This window comes from Geotrypetes seraphini, chromosome 17 (assembly GCF_902459505.1).
Source record: "Geotrypetes seraphini chromosome 17, aGeoSer1.1, whole genome shotgun sequence".
In the NCBI taxonomy this organism is placed as follows: Eukaryota; Metazoa; Chordata; class Amphibia; order Gymnophiona; family Dermophiidae; genus Geotrypetes; species Geotrypetes seraphini.
In genome coordinates, this window is record NC_047100.1 from 21,790,387 (window position 1) to 21,810,141 (window position 19,755).

General features: G+C 40.3%; 1 protein-coding gene across 4 annotated transcripts in view; it reads left to right on the forward strand.

The window, feature by feature from the left end:
* Positions 1 to 19,755, forward strand: part of SYNPR (synaptoporin) — a 425,318-nt gene that overhangs the window by 384,120 nt on the left and 21,443 nt on the right. For all 4 annotated transcript variants that reach the window (XM_033925907.1, XM_033925910.1, XM_033925906.1 and 1 more), the window contains one exon: positions 9,320 to 9,515. In XM_033925907.1, the coding sequence (XP_033781798.1) occupies positions 9,320 to 9,515 (196 nt within the window). The remainder of the gene's footprint in view (positions 1 to 9,319; positions 9,516 to 19,755) is intronic.

Below are 19,755 nucleotides of genomic sequence, written 5' to 3' on the forward strand. Positions count from 1 at the left end.
CTTTTCTTTAAATCTTGTTTGAAATGTTGATCCCCCTTAAACCTAACTGCAACAATTTTCTAGAAAATATTTTCTCCTTTTCTATTTTTTTTCCACTTTTTCCTTCTTTATAAAATATCTTTCAATTTTCACTCAAAAATATAAACCAAAAATAATCTAAGTATATTATTTATTACATTTTCTAAATAATTTCATGAAACCATAGGCAAATTATATTGATCTAGAAATTCCTGTAATTTGCCTGCTTCTTCAAAATTATAAGTTTTATTCTCATAAGTTACCCTCATAATAGCAGGGTATATCAATCCATATCTTGCTCCCATTGCTCTCAGTTTAGGTCTTAAATCCAAAAGCTGTTTTCTTTTGTAGGCTGTAGCTTTTGCAAAGTCAGGTACTATAAAGATCTTAGAATCCTGGCATTTAAGATCCTTGTTTGTTTTAGCCAGCTTTATAATCTCTACCACCTGCTGATGTCTTAGCAGCTTAAAGATTATTGGACGGGGACCCTTCTGACTATTTGATCTTTTCATCGGTATCCGATGTGCTCTTTCTATCTCCAAAGGAAAAGAACTTTTAAATGGCAAGATCTTTGGGATAAAATTAGTCACAAATTGAATAGGATCATTCTGCTCAATCCCCTCAGGTATCCCAATCAGACGCAAATTATTCCTTCTTTCACGATTTGATAAGTCTTCAAAATCCTTTTTCAACGCCTCTATTTCTCTGTGATCTTTTTTACACACCAGCATCTCTGCCTCAGATTTCTCAGCATGCTTTTCTAACTGCTCAATTTTGAAGTCAACTGCCTGCATTCTATTTGTCAGACTCTCTATTTCCTTCTTCACATCTTTTATATTTTTAGCGTTATCACTTACTATTTCTTTAATTTTCTGAAGTTCATTCATCAAATCACTGTTATCAATTTCTTCCTGAGGCAAAGGGACCGCTGTCGGGGATACCGAATCAATTTTTGTTCTTTTTTTACTTCCTGCTCCTGAATTCACCGGATTACTTTTACTAGTTTTACCCGAAGCCATTTCTTACTTCAATTCTCTCTTTTCCTTCACTTTTCTTTAATTTTAACTGCCAAAATCTTAATAAAATTTGCCTGTCACAACAGAGCTAATCCTCTACCCAGCCATCTTCGTGCGCTGCAAAGTTCTAGAATCGAAAATAGCCTTCTTAACTGGGTTTGGTACTTGCATCCTGACAGGGATACCTATAGGGATTTCCCTCTATTGGGAAGTGCGCCAAACTTTTGTTTGTCGCTAGGCAGGGTCACTTCCAGTCCGTGATCCCCTGCAGTGACGGCGCACACGGGAAGGAGAGCAGGAGGGGGTGCCACGCCCTGCCCTCCCCCGCTTACTACGCCACTGCCTGGAGTATCCAGCTTCTGTTCCTTCCATACACATCCTAACAACAAATAAGGAATGAAAGAGAAAAACATACAAATTCCATAACCAAACTCCTCAGGCACAACATAATCCCCGAAGAAGAGTTTGAAACGGGGGGGCGTCGTCGGAAGCATCGTCGTTCACCACTGAAAGAAGGCCAGCCGATTTTTCTTGACCCTTATATTCAGTTGACTTACACAGGACTCGGATAAGCACTAATATTTTTTTTCCTATACAACTTTTGAAGCATCGTTTTTTTTTCATTTTGAGGCTTTGAAAGCACTTTATGAGTCGCAATTTGCTGGGTGGTGGTCCAGAGGAACAATGAAGTTTCAATTATGCAGGGGGAGCAAAATGATGTGGACTAGAGGTGACAGTGAGGCTGATTTAAATCACGATTTGTTATTCTTAAAGTGTCTGAACAACACTAGTACTCACCGATACCTCCCCTTAATATATATTATTATAAATCTATCGGCTCCTTTTAGTAAGGTGCGCTAGCGTTCTTAGCGCACGCACAAAATCACCGCTCGTTACACTGCGCGGTACACTTCTAGAATAATGCCACCTCGATGCTAGCGTTAAGGTCTAGCGTGCAGCAGTTTAGCACGTGCAATTCCGCGCGTTAGGGCCCTAAAGCACCTTAGTGAAAGGAGCCCTATATGTTTTCAGTATACTATCATGAGATTTTCCTGAACCACCACCCAGCATTATTTTCCATACACATAGCTTTGTTTGCTTTTTTTTTTTTTTTTTTTTGGATTTTGCTCACACCTTTTTCAGTATGCACAAAAAAGCCGTGTACTGATCTATAAGCAGAGAAATAGACTGGTGTGTGTGCGTGCATCCTGTATATGCATTTTCTCTACATAAAATACTAGCAGGCTAGCAGTGAGGAAAAGATGATGATAAATGCAATGGAAATCTGAAGAGATTTTGACGTGAGAGGTCACCTTTTCATTATTTGCCTCTGACACTGATGAACTGGAGTAGTAAACAGCCTGACTCCCATGTAAAATAAAATAAGGACATTGTATTATGCTCACAGAGTTTACTTTCTGGCGACTCAGACCCTGAGTGTTTCTTCTATGATTATGAAAACCTTTGTGCGCCCAGCAAGCGTTTCATTTAAAATGTTTATATGACTGGAAGATGGGCAAAAGGAGATAAAAGGCAAAGTTAGAAATCACAGACTACATTGACTAAGGCCGAGGGTTGTGAAGGGCAGACCTGACCCACTTTCAGAAAGACATTGCATTTCTGTATAAAAATCCATTCTACTTAGCATCACCTGCAATTATGTGAAACACAGATGATTTTTTTGATAGATGCATAACATGTTTCAGCTTGGATTCATTTTGCTTACTCGCTATACCACCTGGCATTAGGGTCCCCAATTTCAAAAAATGGTTGACACCAGTGAAATTTAACATGGATAAATGCAAAGTGATGCTCAACGGGAAAAAAATGATCCAGATACGAGAGTCGTGAGGAAAAGATGTCGATCGCACAGCAGTGGACTATCCAGAATGCACTTTATTAAACAGCAGCACAATGTAAACTTCTAGACGCGACACCCACAGTGTTTCGGCGATTATGCCTTTATCAAGAGTCCAATAAATCATAACAACACATACAGAAAATAAGGGCTCCTTTTACTAAGGTGTGCTAGCGTTTTTAGCTAAACCCACGCTACGCTTCTAGAACTAACGCCAGCTCAATGCTGGCATTAAGGTCTAGTGCGCGTGGGAATTTAGCGCACGCTACTGCAAGCGTTAAGGACCTAACGCGCCTTTGTAAAAGGTGCCCTAAGTCAAATAAATACACACAAATAAACATATTAAAATAACAATTTCACTTTTAAAACTAAAATCAATAAATTAAGCTAAAAGGTTAAAACCAAAAAGACCACAAAATATCCAATAGAACATATACATACATCAAGCAGAACCGCAAAGCTAAAAACATGTGCAGTAACCTAAGGCTATACATAATACAAGGCCTTCTGTATTATATTACTCATAATTATGATTTATGTACAATACTTGTATCTGGTAATTCAGGGTTTATATATATCCTTAGGTTCACTGCACATGTTTTAGCTTTGTGGTTTTGCTTGATGTAGTGAAATGGTTAAATTAATACAAGTTTGTAATAGTGAATAATAAACTCCCCTCTTTTACTAAGGCGCGCTAAATTTTAGTGCAGGGGTAGGGAACTCCGATCCTCGAGAGCCGTATTCCAGTCAGGTTTTCAGGATTTCCCCAATGAATATGCATTGAAAACAGTGCATGTAAATAGATCTCATGCACATTCATTGGGGAAATCCTGAAAACCCGACTGGAATACGGCTCTCGAGGATCGGCATTCCCTACCCCTGCGCTAACGCATCCATAGAATATAACGAACATATTAGCATTTAGCGTGTACCTTAGTAAAAGGACCCCAAAGTGATAGCCAAGGCTTCAAACTGTGTCTTGCTAATACATTTAATTTTTTTGTCAAATTATCACACAGCTATGTGATTTTTTTTAAAATTTTATTAAATTTAGCTGATGGGAGGAGGAATCATCTTTTTTCAATTATTCAAGATTTCTTTGCAGGTCTGTCACTGAAGAATAATTTGCATTCTGTCTATCAGTCTTTTGTCATTGTTGTTAAGAATTCTTTATGGTGTGCCATCAGGGACCACAGAATAATTTTTCTGCCTAGTGAGGTGGGAGTAATAAAAGGAAGCAAGGTGGAAATTGAACTCAGTTCTTTTGTAAAATTATAAGCCATAATTGGGCTTTAGTTTCAGAACTGAATCCCTGATCAGATTTGTTTTGAATTTCTTTTCCTAAGCATAAAAGTTTTTCGTAATGGAATATAACTTAATATTCCTGGCAGGTTTTGCATCTTGCCGCTAAGGACAAGACGCTTAAAAGGCATTTTCTTGACCTGTATTTATAATTCACAATAATTGGAAAACCTGCACAATAATGTAATGATGTCTTAAAATTACATTTCAATTTATGGAGATTCCTGAATCTTCAAAGCAAATATTCTTTGTACTGAACTTTCATTTTATTTTTCTTTGTAAAGAGGTAGGTTTATAATTTCTTTGATGTGAACCACAATTCTGGAAGGAATAAAAGATAGTGTAATACAGAAAATATCTCAATTATAAGAGTATATTAAGATTGTTAACTCATCTCATTCCTAACCAGCAGGTGTCCCGTTGCCAAGGATTAAGATTTTTCTCTTTCTGGTGATATAGGTTTGGTCTGCGTCACGTTTCAAGAACTGGTCTCAAAGTTTACGCAATCAAAAAGACACTGTGGAGTGACGATGTTCCTGAAATGGACTTTATTGAAAAAATCAAAGTTCCAAAAATACAATAAAATCATCCACATAAAAACCTAAGAACCTAATCCGCTGAGAGCGCAGGACCCAACACTGTCCACGTTTCGACAAAAAGTCTTCTTCAGGGTTACCACCATAGGACCCTCAAGGACCTCTGAAGAAGATTTTTTGTCAAAACACGGACCATGTTGGGTTCTGCGCTCTCAGCGAATTAGGTCCTTTAGGTTTTTATGTGGATGATTTTATTGTATTTTTGGAACTTTGATTTTTTCAATAAAGTCCATTTCAGGAACATTGTTATTCCACAGAGTCTTTTTGGTCTCTTCTGGATTTTTTTCTCTGTAGATACTTTGGGGTCAATTTTCTTTAGTTTTGGCTCAAAGTTTAAGCAGTATTCGAATACTGCGGAACTTGTAATTTTATGTAATACTACATAAAGAGAAAGCCCAAATCAAATTTAAACTAGACAAATTACAAACTGATTCAGGTTTGAAAGAATTTTGATTTTTTTTTTTCGTTAGATAGATTTGTTTGAAATTTCACCAGCAGCTTGGGGGCTAATCAGGTCAGACGCCTCACAAACTTGCCAAATTTTGAGAATCTGCATTGATTCAATGCAATCCTGAAAAACCTGATCAAACTTCATTGCACATTCACTTATTCAAAATTTCTGCACCGGATTGTAAAATGACTTTTTATAAACCTACAGACTCATGGCAAGTTCATCAGATTGCAAACCTCACAAAAATAATACACGTTATTGAATCTGTTCTTTGCGGTCAGTCAGTTACGTAGGATGCCCCCTAGAGATAAGAACATAAGAATAGCCTTACTGGGTCAGACCAATGGTCCATCAAGCCCAGTAGCCCATTCTCATGGTGGCCAATCAAGGTCACTAGTACCTGGCCAAAACCCAAGGAGTAGCAATATTCCATGCAGAATCCCCAAAGAGTAGCAACATTTCATGCTACCGATCCAGGGAAAGCAGTGGTTTCCCCCATGTTTTTCTCAACAATAGTCTATGGACTTTTCCTCCAGGAACTTGTCCAAACCTTTCTTAAAACCAGCTATTCTATATGCAAGGCTATTGCTAGGGGTCATAGTGACCGTATTGGATCCAACTGAGGTCTGGATAGGAAGAGAGGTGGTCACTCCTGCCCTGGACCGCTGCAATGTCAATAGTATTCAACTGAGTCCCAGGGGGTGGGGGTTTGAGGGTGGGAGAGGATGTGACTTTGGGAAGGCAGGGTTGAGACCACCAAGGCGGGGAGTGGATCTTCAGAGATGAGGTTGTATCCTTTGGGGAGGTTCATAGATCAGAGTGTGAGCCAGGAAGGGGGAGGGGAGTGATGAGGGCATTCCAAGAATCCACCATCCTTCGGTGAAAAATATATTTCCTGATGTGGCTTTAAAATTTTTCTTCTTTCAGCTTTATTTCAGGTTCTAGTTCTATAGTTTTCTGGTCCTAAAGAAAAGTTTATTAATATCTTTCAATGTATCATATCTCCCTTGCTCCTCTTGTCCTCTAGCATATAAATGTTCAGGTCATCAAGTCTTTTCTCATATCTCTTCTTAGAGTTACCAGATGTCCGGGAAAACCTAGACATGTTCTCTTTTTAGAGAATTGTCCAGGTGTCCAGAAGGATTTCCAAAACCCAGCAGTCCGGGTTTTGGAAGGCCCCGAGTTCGGGGCCGCATCTGGAGGGCCTCAGTGCGTGCGTGGACATCAACTTGATGACATCACATGCATGTGCATGATGTCATTGCACCAACATCCACACATGCGCGGTGGTCCTCCAAGACTCTGTAGACATTTTTCTTTTTTTCTTTCTTCCTGCCCGCTGTCTGTCTTTTTCTTTCTTTCTGTTTCTCCCCCCCCTTCCCTGCTCCCCCTGTCCAGCAGTAACCCTTCTCCCTTCCTTTTACCTCCCCCCTGTCCAATAGTACCCCTTCTCCCTTTCCTGCTCCCCCTGTCCAAGATCGCTACTTGTTCCAACCAATCACACTCCTCCCCCTAAAGCAAAGCAAGATCGTTCCCTGTTCCCAACAAATAAAACCCCTCCCCCCAAAGTAAAGCAAGATTGCTCCCAGCACACCTACCCTTTACCAAGATAGTTCACAGCTCCCCCAGCACACACCCTTTCCCCAAAACAAAGCAAAATAGCTCCCTTCCCCAAGCAGGCTTATCTGAGAAGTGTTGCTTGTTTTTTGAGGCAGCTGGGTCATGGCCCGCTGTAGGCTTCTTTTCTCAGCTGGGGAATCCGCTGTGCAAAAACCTCCACCGCCGCAGGCTCCTTATTTCATAAACCGCAACCACTGCATGCTCCTTCTGTCGGCGCAGGCTCTTTTTTCAGCAGGGGAAACCGCCACACACAAAACAGAGCCATCGCTGGGGAAACCAACACAACCGCTGCTGGGGAAACCGCCGTGCAGACACTGACACAGGCTCTTTCTAATGCATATGCGGGGGCATGGCACCATGGAGGCACGGAGCCACGAAAATTAAAGTGCGCGCTAAGGGTTTTATTATAGCAGATGGCATTCATGCCAATATACTGTATAAGTGCAAGCATTTACAGTACATTTTCCTTGTGCAAAAGACCATGTCTAAATTTAGTCACAGTTTCCAGGTGTAAACACTATTCTATAAATCACGCCTAACTAAGCACCGGATGAAGAGTGCTTTATTTTGCTCCATATATAGAATTTAGCTCATAATGTCTTAAGTTTGTCTGAGATTCAGGTTTTCAGAGTCCCAAATACACTGGGTCCTGCTTTCTAGAATAGGCAAAAAACTGGAGAAAATGCAATTTGAAAAGAAAACCGCATAACATGAATGAATAAAATACTTCCTTTGCATTCTCACTGTATGCAAAGTTATGTTGGTTTCAGTTCAGGAGGACAAACCATGGTGTTCATCTTGCTGCATTCAGTTTAACAAAATTCTTTCTACTAAAACTCAAAACAGTGTGCTCCTCAAAAACAAGAGACCTGCCATAATTTCTTCTTTCTGTTGTGTCAATCAGATTGCCGCTGTGAAGGCTAATTGGAATGTTACCATCAGCCAGGCTGAAATATTATCGCTGAATAATACCAGACATTACTAGTGGCTGAATGAGCGCCTAATTCATCGGCACTCTGAGGTTAATTTCTGTAGAAATAGTCCAACTAACAAGCTGTAAGATAACACAGTTTTTGGCCTGTCTTGAAACATTTCTGACCAGCATTTGAGGGCTATATTCCTTCCACCAGATCGGTACAGATTAATAATGATTGCCAAATCAGATTCAGCATTCTCCCGTCCCCAAAAAAATCTTTGTCAGTTTTGGCATGGTATAAATAATAATCCCCTCTTTTATGAACGCACAGTGCGAGTTTTCACACTGGCAGTAACTGTACTGCCTATGAGCGTCAGAGCAGTTACCGCTGCTGCCCGTGCTAAACTCCGTGCTCTGCGTTCATAAAAAAGGAGGGATAATGATTATAATGCTGATATCTTTTGTGATTAGCGTATCATGGAAGTGATTTTAGAGGGGTTTGTCATCATTTAAATGTGCATTGGCAAACACAGTAGTTGTGGAAGGGATACTGCTTAGAGAATGATACGGTGACAAAATTCATCACCGTTCCCGTCCCTGCGGATAACCGCGGGAAATAATCCCATGTCATTTTCTAGTGTCTATTTCAATCTCAATCCTTCTACACCAGCATTCTTCAAAGCAAAGCTTGCGGTCAGTGGTTGTGGCCATTCATACTCTGATTCTTCCCTCTCTCCTTAAAGAATGACATGAAGATGCTTTCAAATAGTTCAAAATACGAGGAATGGGGGAATATATCAATCTGTATCTAAAAACAACACCCCACTGGATCTGTCACTAAGTTCGCCAATCAGAATGAAAGAAAAAGCCTCAGGTTCAAGGTGAGCCCTACTTGCCACCAACCGCATCATTGGCTTTAAAAAACTTTCATTCAAATGGCTAATATCAGTGCTACCTATCTGAATATAATATTCAAAAATGAAAAAAAATTTTAAAGCAAGTGCAAAAAAATTTTTTTTAAAGCAAGTGCAAAAATTTTCTACAACACTTCCTACGACTCACGTGTGATCTATACTTCAAATGTAGGCTTCAGAACAACCAGTAGCTAATTGAAGTAAAGATCACACGTGAACCATGGGAAGTGTTGTACACTCCAGCCATATAATAAATTTCATTAAAAACTTGTTTTCAAACTAGTATTAAGGTACAAGGTTTTTTAAAAATTATTTATTATTATATGATTGGAGTGTTTTAGCAGAATTGTGATATTTAAGCCTTCACTTTCTGTAAGACAAAAGATATATATGCTATATAAAAGCAACATATGTGCTTTAAATTTTATATTCTAAGATCCCTTTTCTGCATGTAAAATAGATTTTGCATGTTGAAAAATCGATCTAAAATCGCCCAAAAAATGTATTTGGTGACAATAATCCATTGTACCTTGGTCATTAGGAATGCTGCATTAGAAAATCAAGTATCTAGTTAAGTGAAACCTTTCCTCTGACAAAAAAATCTAATTGAATGTGTTTGGGCTTTTAGGTTACATCGGGTGAACTTCAATGTTCCTACCTGCGAAGGCAAACAAGAGACCCTCTCCCTCATAGGGGACTTCTCCTCTTCTGCTGAATTCTTCGTCACCATTGCAGTCTTTGCTTTCCTGTATTCTCTGGCAGCCACTGTTGTTTACATTTTTTTCCAGAACAAGTATCGGGAAAACAACAGGGGTCCTCTAATCGTAAGTGTTTTTCACCAAATATGTTCCCGTTTCCTTTGCTGTTTTGAAAAGAGCAGTCACACAGGCTTACTGAAACTGCAATTTGGAAATATTCTTTACAGAAGCGCTTTATTATATTGAAACTTTAAAAAAGAAAGTACAAGGGGGGGGGGGGGGGTGCCGAAAAGTTCTCAGCACAACCTCAAACAAGGAATGCCCTTCCAATTTATTTAAGAGAGGAAAAGAACCTGGAAAAATTTAAGAGCAAACTCAAGGGTTTTCTTTTTAAAGATGCATTCAATGACTAAATGAATTGCTTATGACTCTTCATTTTATCTATATATCTTTTGATAGTTTTCTCTTTCCTATTGTTTTTAACCTTAATTGTTTTTCTTTATAATCAGATTGTATTTCCTTCCTAGCCTTTCCTTGTGTTTTATTATGTTCGTATAAGTTGGTTTTTTAATGTTTAGTAGATTTAGTATTTCTGTTAGTTACGTTTGTTTCCCCTAACTGTAATTTTTATCGATCTGTACATCGCTTAGAATTTGGAATAGGTGATTAATCAAATTTTATAATAAACTTGAAACTTGAAAACTTGAGAATGATGCGGATATGGTTCAATCAATGATCTGAAACAATGTCAAAACATAGAATTTCGTTTCTGCAAATTGGCACTTGACGAAATATAACACACTTTTTAGCCATAGTGGCAAATAGCGCTCAGACTTTAGGAAATTGGTTGGTTGGGCTGAGAACTTAAGAATCACATGACCAGATGGCATCCTATAATCAAATGTGCTCAACATTCTTAAGGTCTCACATTAAAACAGACACATTTGTACACGTCCGCCTGTTAGTATCGGTGTGGGAAGTACAACAGGCATCAATAGCAACAAAGGATTCCTACTACTACTACTCGCTTATATAACGCTGAAAGGCGTACGCCACACTGTACATGTTGACTTTTATAGACGGTCCCTTCTCGGAAGAGTTTACAATCTAACTTGGACAGACATACATGACATAAAGGGTTGAGGATGCAGAACCCAAGGTGAGAGGAGTTAGGAGTCAAAAGCACTTTCAACGAGGTGGACTTTTAAATGGGCCATGAACACTGCCAGATGGAGCCCAAGCATAAGGTGCAGCAAGGTAGAATGGACGGAGTCTGAAGTTGGCAGTTGAAGAGAATGAGACTTACCAACTGAAGAGTATCCCTGGAATTGCCAGGAGTTTATGTTAAATGATGGTATAAAAATAGAGGGTGTCTTGCTAAATGGGGCAATGAAGTCCTCAAACTATATGAAGAGACATATGAACAGCTTAGACAATACGATGAAATCTTCCGCCCAATGTGCGGCAGCGGTCAATAATGCAAACAGGATGCTGGGAATTATTAAAAAAGGGATGGTTAAGACTAAGAATGTCATAATGCCCCTGTATCGCTCCATAGTGCGACCTCATTTGGAGTATTGCGTTCAATTCTGGACTCCTTATCTCAAAAAAGATATAGTGGCCCTAGAAAAGGTTCAAAGAAGAGCAACCAAGATGGTAAAGGGGATGGAACTCCTCTCGTATGAAGAAAGACTAAAACGATTAGGGCTCTTCAGCTTGGAAAAGAGATGGATGAGGGGAGAGATATGATTGAAGTCTACAAAATCCTGAGTGGAGTAGAATTGTTACAAGTGGAACGATTTTTCGCTTCGTCACAAATTACAAAGACTAGGGGACACTCGATGAAGTTACAGGGAAATACTTTTAAAACCAATGGGAGGAAATATTTTTTCACTCAAAGAATAGTTAAGCTGTGGAACGTGCTGCCAGAGGATGTGGTAAGAGCGGATAGCGTAGCTGTTTTTAAGAAAGGTTTGGACAAGTTCCTGGAGGAAAAGTTCATAGTCTGTTATTGAGAAAGACACAGTGGAAGCCACTGCTTGCCCTGTATCAGTAGCATGGAATATTGCTACACCTTGGGTTTTGGCCAGGAGCTAATGACCTAGATTGGCCACCCTGAGAACGGGCTACTGGGCTTGATGGACCATTGGTCTGACCCAGTATGGCTATTCTTATGTTCTTAAGATTGCACTACTGCTTGACTTCCCCTCTATATGCCTCCAATATACTTTGCTCCTTATGTTGCCCAAGTCTACCCCAAAAAAGCTATGTATGCCCTTTGTCCCATCTAGTATCCCTTTGCACATGATGACATAGCCTCACCTTCTACTTGGATCCACTGCCTACGGAATCTGTACATTTCTCCTTGATAATATTGTACCTAGGTTCCCTCTGTTTTCTGTATCCCCTTTGGTTCTTCCCACTCTCTAAAGCTGTGTTTGTTCTACTGTTACCTGCCCTGAGCCTTCTGGGAGGGTGCACTTGTCTGGAACAGAAAAATATGTTTAGTGTTGTAAATGTTGAGCATTAATGGATGGATGTAACCAGCCTTTCAAAAGTGGCTGCTTTCACTCGGAGAGAGATGCTGAAGGATCAGCTGCAGTAACACTTCAACTATGGGCCAGCCTATTAGCCTATTGCTCGTCACCTGGTGTATGGCCAAGCTGAAGACGAGCGCGCTGCAAAATGGGAAGATGGTAAAACAGCTGCGAGAGCCTAGAGAACCTGCCACAGCTAGAATCTGAAACGCTTTCTCAGGGAGAGTGGCGTAGTACTCCATCAAGGCTCTGCATCGCTGAATCTGACCACCACAAAAGACTTTTTTAAGCTCCTGCAAAGGAGCACACCAGCTGTTTGTTTATTTAAGATTTGATCTACTGCTCCTGCATTTTACTGACCTAAGCGGTTTACAAAGTTTCAAACTGAAATGAAATTAGGTACTTGAGAAAAACTACCCTATCTGTCCCGAAGGCTCGCAATGTAGTTAAAGTACCTGATCAACTAAAAATATGTATTAAGAACATATAATACATTTCCAAGATCAAAAATCAAAGAAATAGAAATAATGAAAGAAGATTTAAAAATTTTAAAATAAAACAAATTTAAGAGAGAGAAAAGTCCACTGGCACTTTCTTCAAGCTGGGACATTATTAGATCATTTGTTATTTTATTGTCCATTGATATAGGTTTTTTGGAATTCAATTTGAGGTCAAATAAATAGCTTGTTGAAAAATCCAGTGGCATTATGATATGATACGGTGCTATTTGGTACATCAATGAGAGTTAGGAGCCAAATATCTTCTAACAATAACAAGCTATTGCTCATTATGACAGGGGTTGCCATAGAGCATATCATGAGAAATTGGAAAAATTGGGATCGTCTGAATTATAGCTTTTGGTAGAACTCGCTATGTCACATATTTAAAATGAAAAGGGTAATTGCCATACAGCAAGGGAATTTTAAGAAATTTCAGGATATTTGGGAGCCATTAACAAATTACTGCAATGAATGAATACCATTTTTCCCCCTTAAAAATGCATGTCCAAGGGGGGTGGGGGGTATTTTGGTTTTCTTATGAATACAAATTGAATATAGGGGAGGGAGGGATATGGAATCTGAATTAAATTTTGATGGGAATATTAAGTGATGTATTTAAGTATGAAATGGCGTTATATGCTGTTTCACTTATTGTAAGTTTAAAAATCAATAAAGAATTTTAAAAAAGAAAAAAGAGAGAGAGCAAAGTCTCTGAAGCGACTAGATAGCAAACGGTCCTATTTTAGTGCAGGTCTTAATACAATTCCCGGCCCACTTCACAGATCCGTCACTGGCAAAGCTTGAGAGCATCAAAGAAATGAATATTTCTAAAACATATCCCCTAAAACTGTTATATGAAATGAATAAACCCAAATCAACACAAATCAGTACAAATTAAGACAGATTGCAGTCCCCATTCCATTATTCAATTCGGGAGAGCCACTTGGAAAAAAAATGTTCTATTAGATGTCTCTCTTAAAATTTTGAAACGATTCTTCCTTCCTTAACTCTACTGGGAAATTGTTCTACCTTCTTTCTTTGTTTTGGATTCAGCACCTTCTTACAAAATCAAATCGTAAAATGTGCTTTTCTTTACAGTCTAGTGTTCAGGTTAGATGTCAAATAAGGAACTGAGATAGTGTCAACCTAATTCAGCTCCTTGGTTCTTAGGTACTACTGCGGCCTTATTTCCACATGCTTCTAAACAGTCTGCAACCTTGTTTGACGTGCCCTTGTTGAGCCTATAAACCCCTGACATTTAATTGTGTGGTGAGACATGGGAGGAGAGGGGGTGATAACGGAGGAGGAGTTCTGCAGAAGGAAAGCGAAGGGTCAGCACCTGTTTTACTATGTTCCTGGTTTCCCAGCAGAGAGTGATTTAGTCTGCTTTCTGAAAGTTGAATATAACGTGTGTGAGTTCAGAGTACTTACAGACATAAGCGTGCAGGGTCTCAGTTTCCAACATTTTCTAGAAAGTAATTAGAATTTATCAAAGTACTTGCTGCTTGAATTATACATAAAACCCCTTTTCACTTAGAACATTGATTTGGGAATTGAGACTTCTAGCTCAGAAGATGTTCAGTCACCCTGGTATTTTATCAGATGCTCTGTCTGGTAAATATGGAGATTTTTGTAAAATATCCTAAAAGGATGCTGGCAAATACAAGGGTATTTGCCGGCAGAGCCAAAATGTCCAGCAGGAGCAGCAATTCTAAAAAGTTACATGTGGGAAGAAAGAGCTCTCCCAAACAAGCTACAGTTTCTTTATTCCTTATTTATTTAAAATATTTATTTTCTGCATTATTGCAACATAACAACCATAATTAACACACAATCTCCATAATACCCTTCAATCAAATCAGATCCAAAAGCTTCTGACAACTAACATCAGAAAAAATCATAGAACACCAAAATATTGGGTAAAAATGTATCCTCCCCCCCCCCCCTTTTTATCAAGCCACACTGCCAAGCAGCGTGAGCTAAATGCCAAGCCACCCCTAGGAACAGAATGGGTGGTTCGGCATTTAGCTTGCACTGCTCAACAGCGTAGCTTGTTTAAAGGGGTGAGGAGGGGTATGTTTTTAAGCACCTTAAAATTTCCTTCATTTTGCACCTTCCACAAATCTGGAGGTAGGGAGTTCCACAATTTTGAACCAACAGCCTCACATTTGGAAAAGACGTGACATCCAATAGACCAGCGGTCTCAAACACGCGGCCCGCAGGCCACATGTGGCTCTCCAAGTTTTTTTTGCAGCCTGCGGTCTGGACTGGATCATTCCCTTCCTTTTGGAGCAGCAGCGGGTCTGGCCGGTTCGTTCCGTTCAAAGCCGCGGGTTGGCGGCTCCTTGCGCTATTCGCTCCTGCATTGGAAGCCTCTCTGACATCACAACATCAGAGAGGCTTCAGACGCAGGCGCGGATCTCACAAGGAGCCGCCACCCGTGGCTTTGAATGGAATGAGCCGGCCAGACACGCTGCTGCTCCAGTGGCGTATCAAGGGGGGGCGGTCCGCACAACTGGTCACCCTTCACTGTTCTTCATAGAGTGCGGCTCGCAGCTCGTCTAGAGCAGGGGTGCCCAACTGCTTCCCTTCCCTTCTCACCGCCGGCACCATGCTCTTTAAGCTCCCTGCTTCTTTCGCCGCCCGACCTCAATTCTGACGTCGAGAGGATGTTCTGGCTAGCCAATCGCTGCCTGGCTGCCCGGAACGTCCTTTCCGACATTAGAATTGACGTTGGTCGGCCCCGTGGAGATCTCGGCCTGTTCCCGATGACGCCAGCAGCAGCCTATTCCCCGGCGGCGGTGGCATGAGGGAGGGCAGGAAGGAAGAAAGAAAGAAGAGGGGGGGGGGGCAGGGAGCCAGAAGAAAGAAAGAAAGAAGGGGGGGCAGGGAGCCAGAAGGAAAAAAAGAAAGAAGTGGGGGGGGGGGGACAAGGAGCCAGAAACAAAGCAAAAAATGGGACAAGGAATCAGAGAAAGACAGACATAGAAAAAGAAAGAAAAAGTTGGGGGAGGGAATGAGGTCTGGAAGAGAGGAAGCATACAGGAGGCTGAAAGAAGAGAAGAAACATTGGATGCACAGTCAGAAGAATAAAGTGCAACCAGAGACTGATGAAATTACCAAACAAAGGTAGGAAAATTATTTTATTTTCAATTTAGTAATAGAAATGTGCCAGTTTTGAGAAAGAAAAGATATTAATCTTTAAATGTGAGTGCTGGAGAAAAAATAGAGTACTTGGAGGACCGCAGAAAAAATAGTTAAGAACATAAGAAATTGCCTCCGCTGGGGCAGACCAGAAGTCCATCCTGCCCAGCGGTCCGCTCCCGCGGCGGCCCATCAGGCCTACTGCCTGAACAGTGGTCTCTGACTAATTTTGTAATTTACCTCTAATCCTGTCCCTATAACCTTACCTCTACTCCTATCTGTACCCCTCAATCCGTTTGTCCTCCAGGTACCTGTCCAGACCTTCTTTGAAGCCCTGTAGTGTACTTCTGCCTATCACATCCTCCGGCAGCGCGTTCCATGTATCCACCACCCTCTGGGTGAAAAAGAACTTCCTGGCGTTTGTTCTAAACCTTTCAATTTCTCCGAGTGCCCCCTTGTACCTGTGGTTCCCTTTAGTTTGAAAAATCTGTCCCTATCCACCTTTTCTATGCCCTTCATGATCTTGAAGGTTTCTATCATGTCTCCCCTGAGTCGTCGCTTTTCCAGGGAGAAAAGCCCCAGCTTTTTCAGTCTGTCAGTATATGAGAGGTCCCCCATACCTTTTATTAGCTTAGTTGCTCTTCTCTGGACTCTCTCGAGTACCGCCATGTCTTTCTTGAGGTACGGCGACCAGTACTGGACACAGTACTCCAGGTGCGGGCGCACCATTGCACGATACAATTTTGCATAAGGTAAAACTGTTAAAGGAAAGTTTTATAAACTATAAAGAGTTTAACCTCATGCAAAATTGTCATTTCTTTAATAAGACATTAACTATTTTTTTCTGCGGCCCTCCAAGTACCTACAAATCCAAAATGTGGCCCCGCAAAAGGTTTGAGTTGGAGACCACTGCAATAGACGGGTCCTGAGTGGAATATAAAATCACTACTGCTATCATCATCCAAATACCCACACTTCATCCCCTCTTCAAGAGCACAGAAACTACCATCCAACCCTTTGATACCCCACTCTCCTAACATGTAAGATCGCACTCATGACAGACAAGACTTCCCTCCTCATTCCACCCCTCTGAGAGGCAAAACCCTCACCCATCCCCCAACTGTCAGGACTCTCCCTCCAACAAGCAAGACCCTTCTGACTACCACTAGGAGTCATTCGGTGTCCCCTCCCATTGTTAAGAGCTAGGGGTGGGACTAAGCAATTGGCAGGTCTTACCTGTCAAGGGGAGATTTGGGATACTGGGAGGTGGATTTGTTTTCTACACTGATACTTGCCTTGGGGTAGGTGCAAAACCTGATGAGGAAACTTTTGTTATGCGCATGTATTCTCCTTACAAACTGATCCCACTCCACATCCAAACCACATCTCTATGAAAACTGTATGTCCTGTTTCTATAGGTTAACTATTTTCTCAAATCACTTTTTGCACATGTAATCTAATCTAATACTTGGCTTTATATATCGAGTCTTCATTCTAAGAAAGCCCGACCCGATTTACAATAGTTAACTTCAAAAAATATAAACCATAAAAGAAAAATTTTGAAAAGATACATATGCCTTCAAAAATAGACTGGGCTTAAGCATTTGTTTACACTGAAGTGACCTGCTGAAATTGCATAGGTTGTATTTCTCAGGTGAGGAACAATATGAATGAGAAAGCCAGCGACAAATATATGAAGTGACATCTTTGATCAAATGAATAAATAGGACTCAGACAAGCATAACTAGCTACCTTTATGGTGCATGATTGTATAATGGAAATGTCTCATCAAATTTTAGTAACTCGTCATGTACCTGCAACCCTGGCATTTTTAATACAATGCCCACTTTGTAGTTCTGTTATTGACAGGGCATATGTTTTGTGGTGACATTTCCGGTTATACTTTTAAATGCCATGCTAATTGTAAATTTTGCCTCGATCATTTTGCAAAGACAGATTGGAGATGTGGCGACCAACATCCAAAGAAGATGTTCTCAATTAAGCATTGTAGAATTGAGGTCCTGCCCCAAAAATCACAAAAATTCCTGAACACACATAAAAATGTCAGCATTAATGTCATTTCCATGTTTATTTTCCACATATAAAGGACCCCTTTAGGAAATAATTTGCTAAAATCATCCCTTGTACACATGGAGATAAATTCTATATATGGTGTCTTAAAATTCAGCACTGAAAAAAAATGCTATTGTACAACCATAAACCGTCAAATCCATTGCACAACTGGCTATGGTTGCACCGGATCCATATACCTAGAAATTCAATGTCAAAGCCTAGACATGGTCCAGCATTAAATTTCTGGGTATAATGTTTATGGTGATGAGCAAAATGCTGACCGCCACAAGCTAAAGATTGGGTCCTTAATTTCCTTTATAACATACTAGTGCAAGTATCCAAAAATGTGTTTTCAAGTAAGAAAGCACTGCCACTGGTGTAAGTGCCCCCACCTTGTTGTGAGTTAGAACACACATGTGTGTATATAGTTACTCTGTTCAAACTCCGCCACTGGGAAAGTACAAACAAATCGTATCACTTTTCCACTGGTCAGGCCTTGATGGCTAAAATACTACCATTTATGTGTCTTCTTCCTTAAATCTAGACCGCAGTTTGTAGAATTACAAAGAATCCTTCAATAGCACCCTAATATACATGAACGATACCACTGATGACATAAGTGCTTTGATGATGAGAAACTTCCTCAAACTAAACAAATCTAAGACTATAACTCACTACCTAGCATAGAACTAGAACTGTCCACAGGTGAGAGTCTAAACACCTCCAAAGTCTTGGGAGTCGCACTAGACTCGAACTTAACCTTCAGCACACACATCACCATTCTAGTGAAAAAGTTCTTTTTAAGATGAGACAACTGAGGACAATTAAACCAGTCCTGAGCGAGACTAGCTTACCATACCTGGACTATTGCAACTCACTATTTTGTGGCATTACAGAAAAAGAATGCAAGAGGCTTCAACTACTACAAAACACAGTTACATTACATTAGAGATTTCTATTTTGCCATTACCTTGCGGTTCAAGGCGGATTACAAAAGAGTTATAGAAGGTGGGTTACAAAAGAAGATCTCTGGTCATTTCCAGAGCGAGTAAAGAGTAGATCAAGTTGATTCGGGGGTTCAGGAAGAAGATGGGAAGAAGGAAGTATGGTCTTTATTTCTTTTCTGAACGTCTTGTAGTCTGGGGTTGTTATCAGTGGATTGGAGATTTGATTGTCTAGTTTTGCTGCTTGAGTGGCTAGGAGTCCGTCATATAGTTTTTTCTGTTTAACTTCTTTGATAGGAGGGTGTGTGAATGGGGTGTGAGTTTTTCTATGCCTGGTTGAGGTAGTTTGGATGAGGCGATTATTCAGGTATGTTGGGTTGTCTCCGTTTATAGTTTTGAATAGTATACAGTAGAATTTAAATAGTATTCTTTCTGGAATTGGAAGCCAGTGTGAGGTATGCCTCTGTAATGTGATTGTGTTTCCTCAATGAGTAGACGAGTCTCAGTGCTGTGTTTTGAATGGTTTGTAGTTGTTTTGTCATTGTTGCAGGGGAGGTAGAGGATGTTGCAATAGTCTAGTAGACCTAGGATTAGTTACTAGACCAATTCTCAAAAGGAACGAATATGAGAGGGCAAGTCCACTATTTGAGCTACACTGGCTACCGATGAAAAAAAGAATCCAGTTTAAGATAGTCTGCATGTCTCACAAAGCGATCTATGGACAGAACTCGGAGGGACTAACTTCTGATATTAAAGTCCCACATTCCTTCTTCAATTTGCGCACTACACAACATTACTAACTATCCTTCCCATCTCCTCAACAAGAATGGAGAAAAATTATTCAAAACTACCTTTGAATACCATTTGGAACAAACTGCCAATACACCTAAGCCAACCCATCAACTACCTTGAATTCCGGACAAATTTGCTTTTCTATTTAATCTCCTTTATTTTGGTGTTTTTTCTTAACAAATAGAATACTTGTAAACCACATAGAAGCACTGTTATACGATGGACAGTATATCAAATTCTTATAAATTACGCGCGCACACACACCCCTTTTTTATTAAGCTGCGGTAGAGGTTTCTACCACGGGCTGGGGCGCTAAATGCTCCGACACTCATAGAATTCTTATAAGCGTCAGAGCAGTGTCGGAACATTTAGCGCC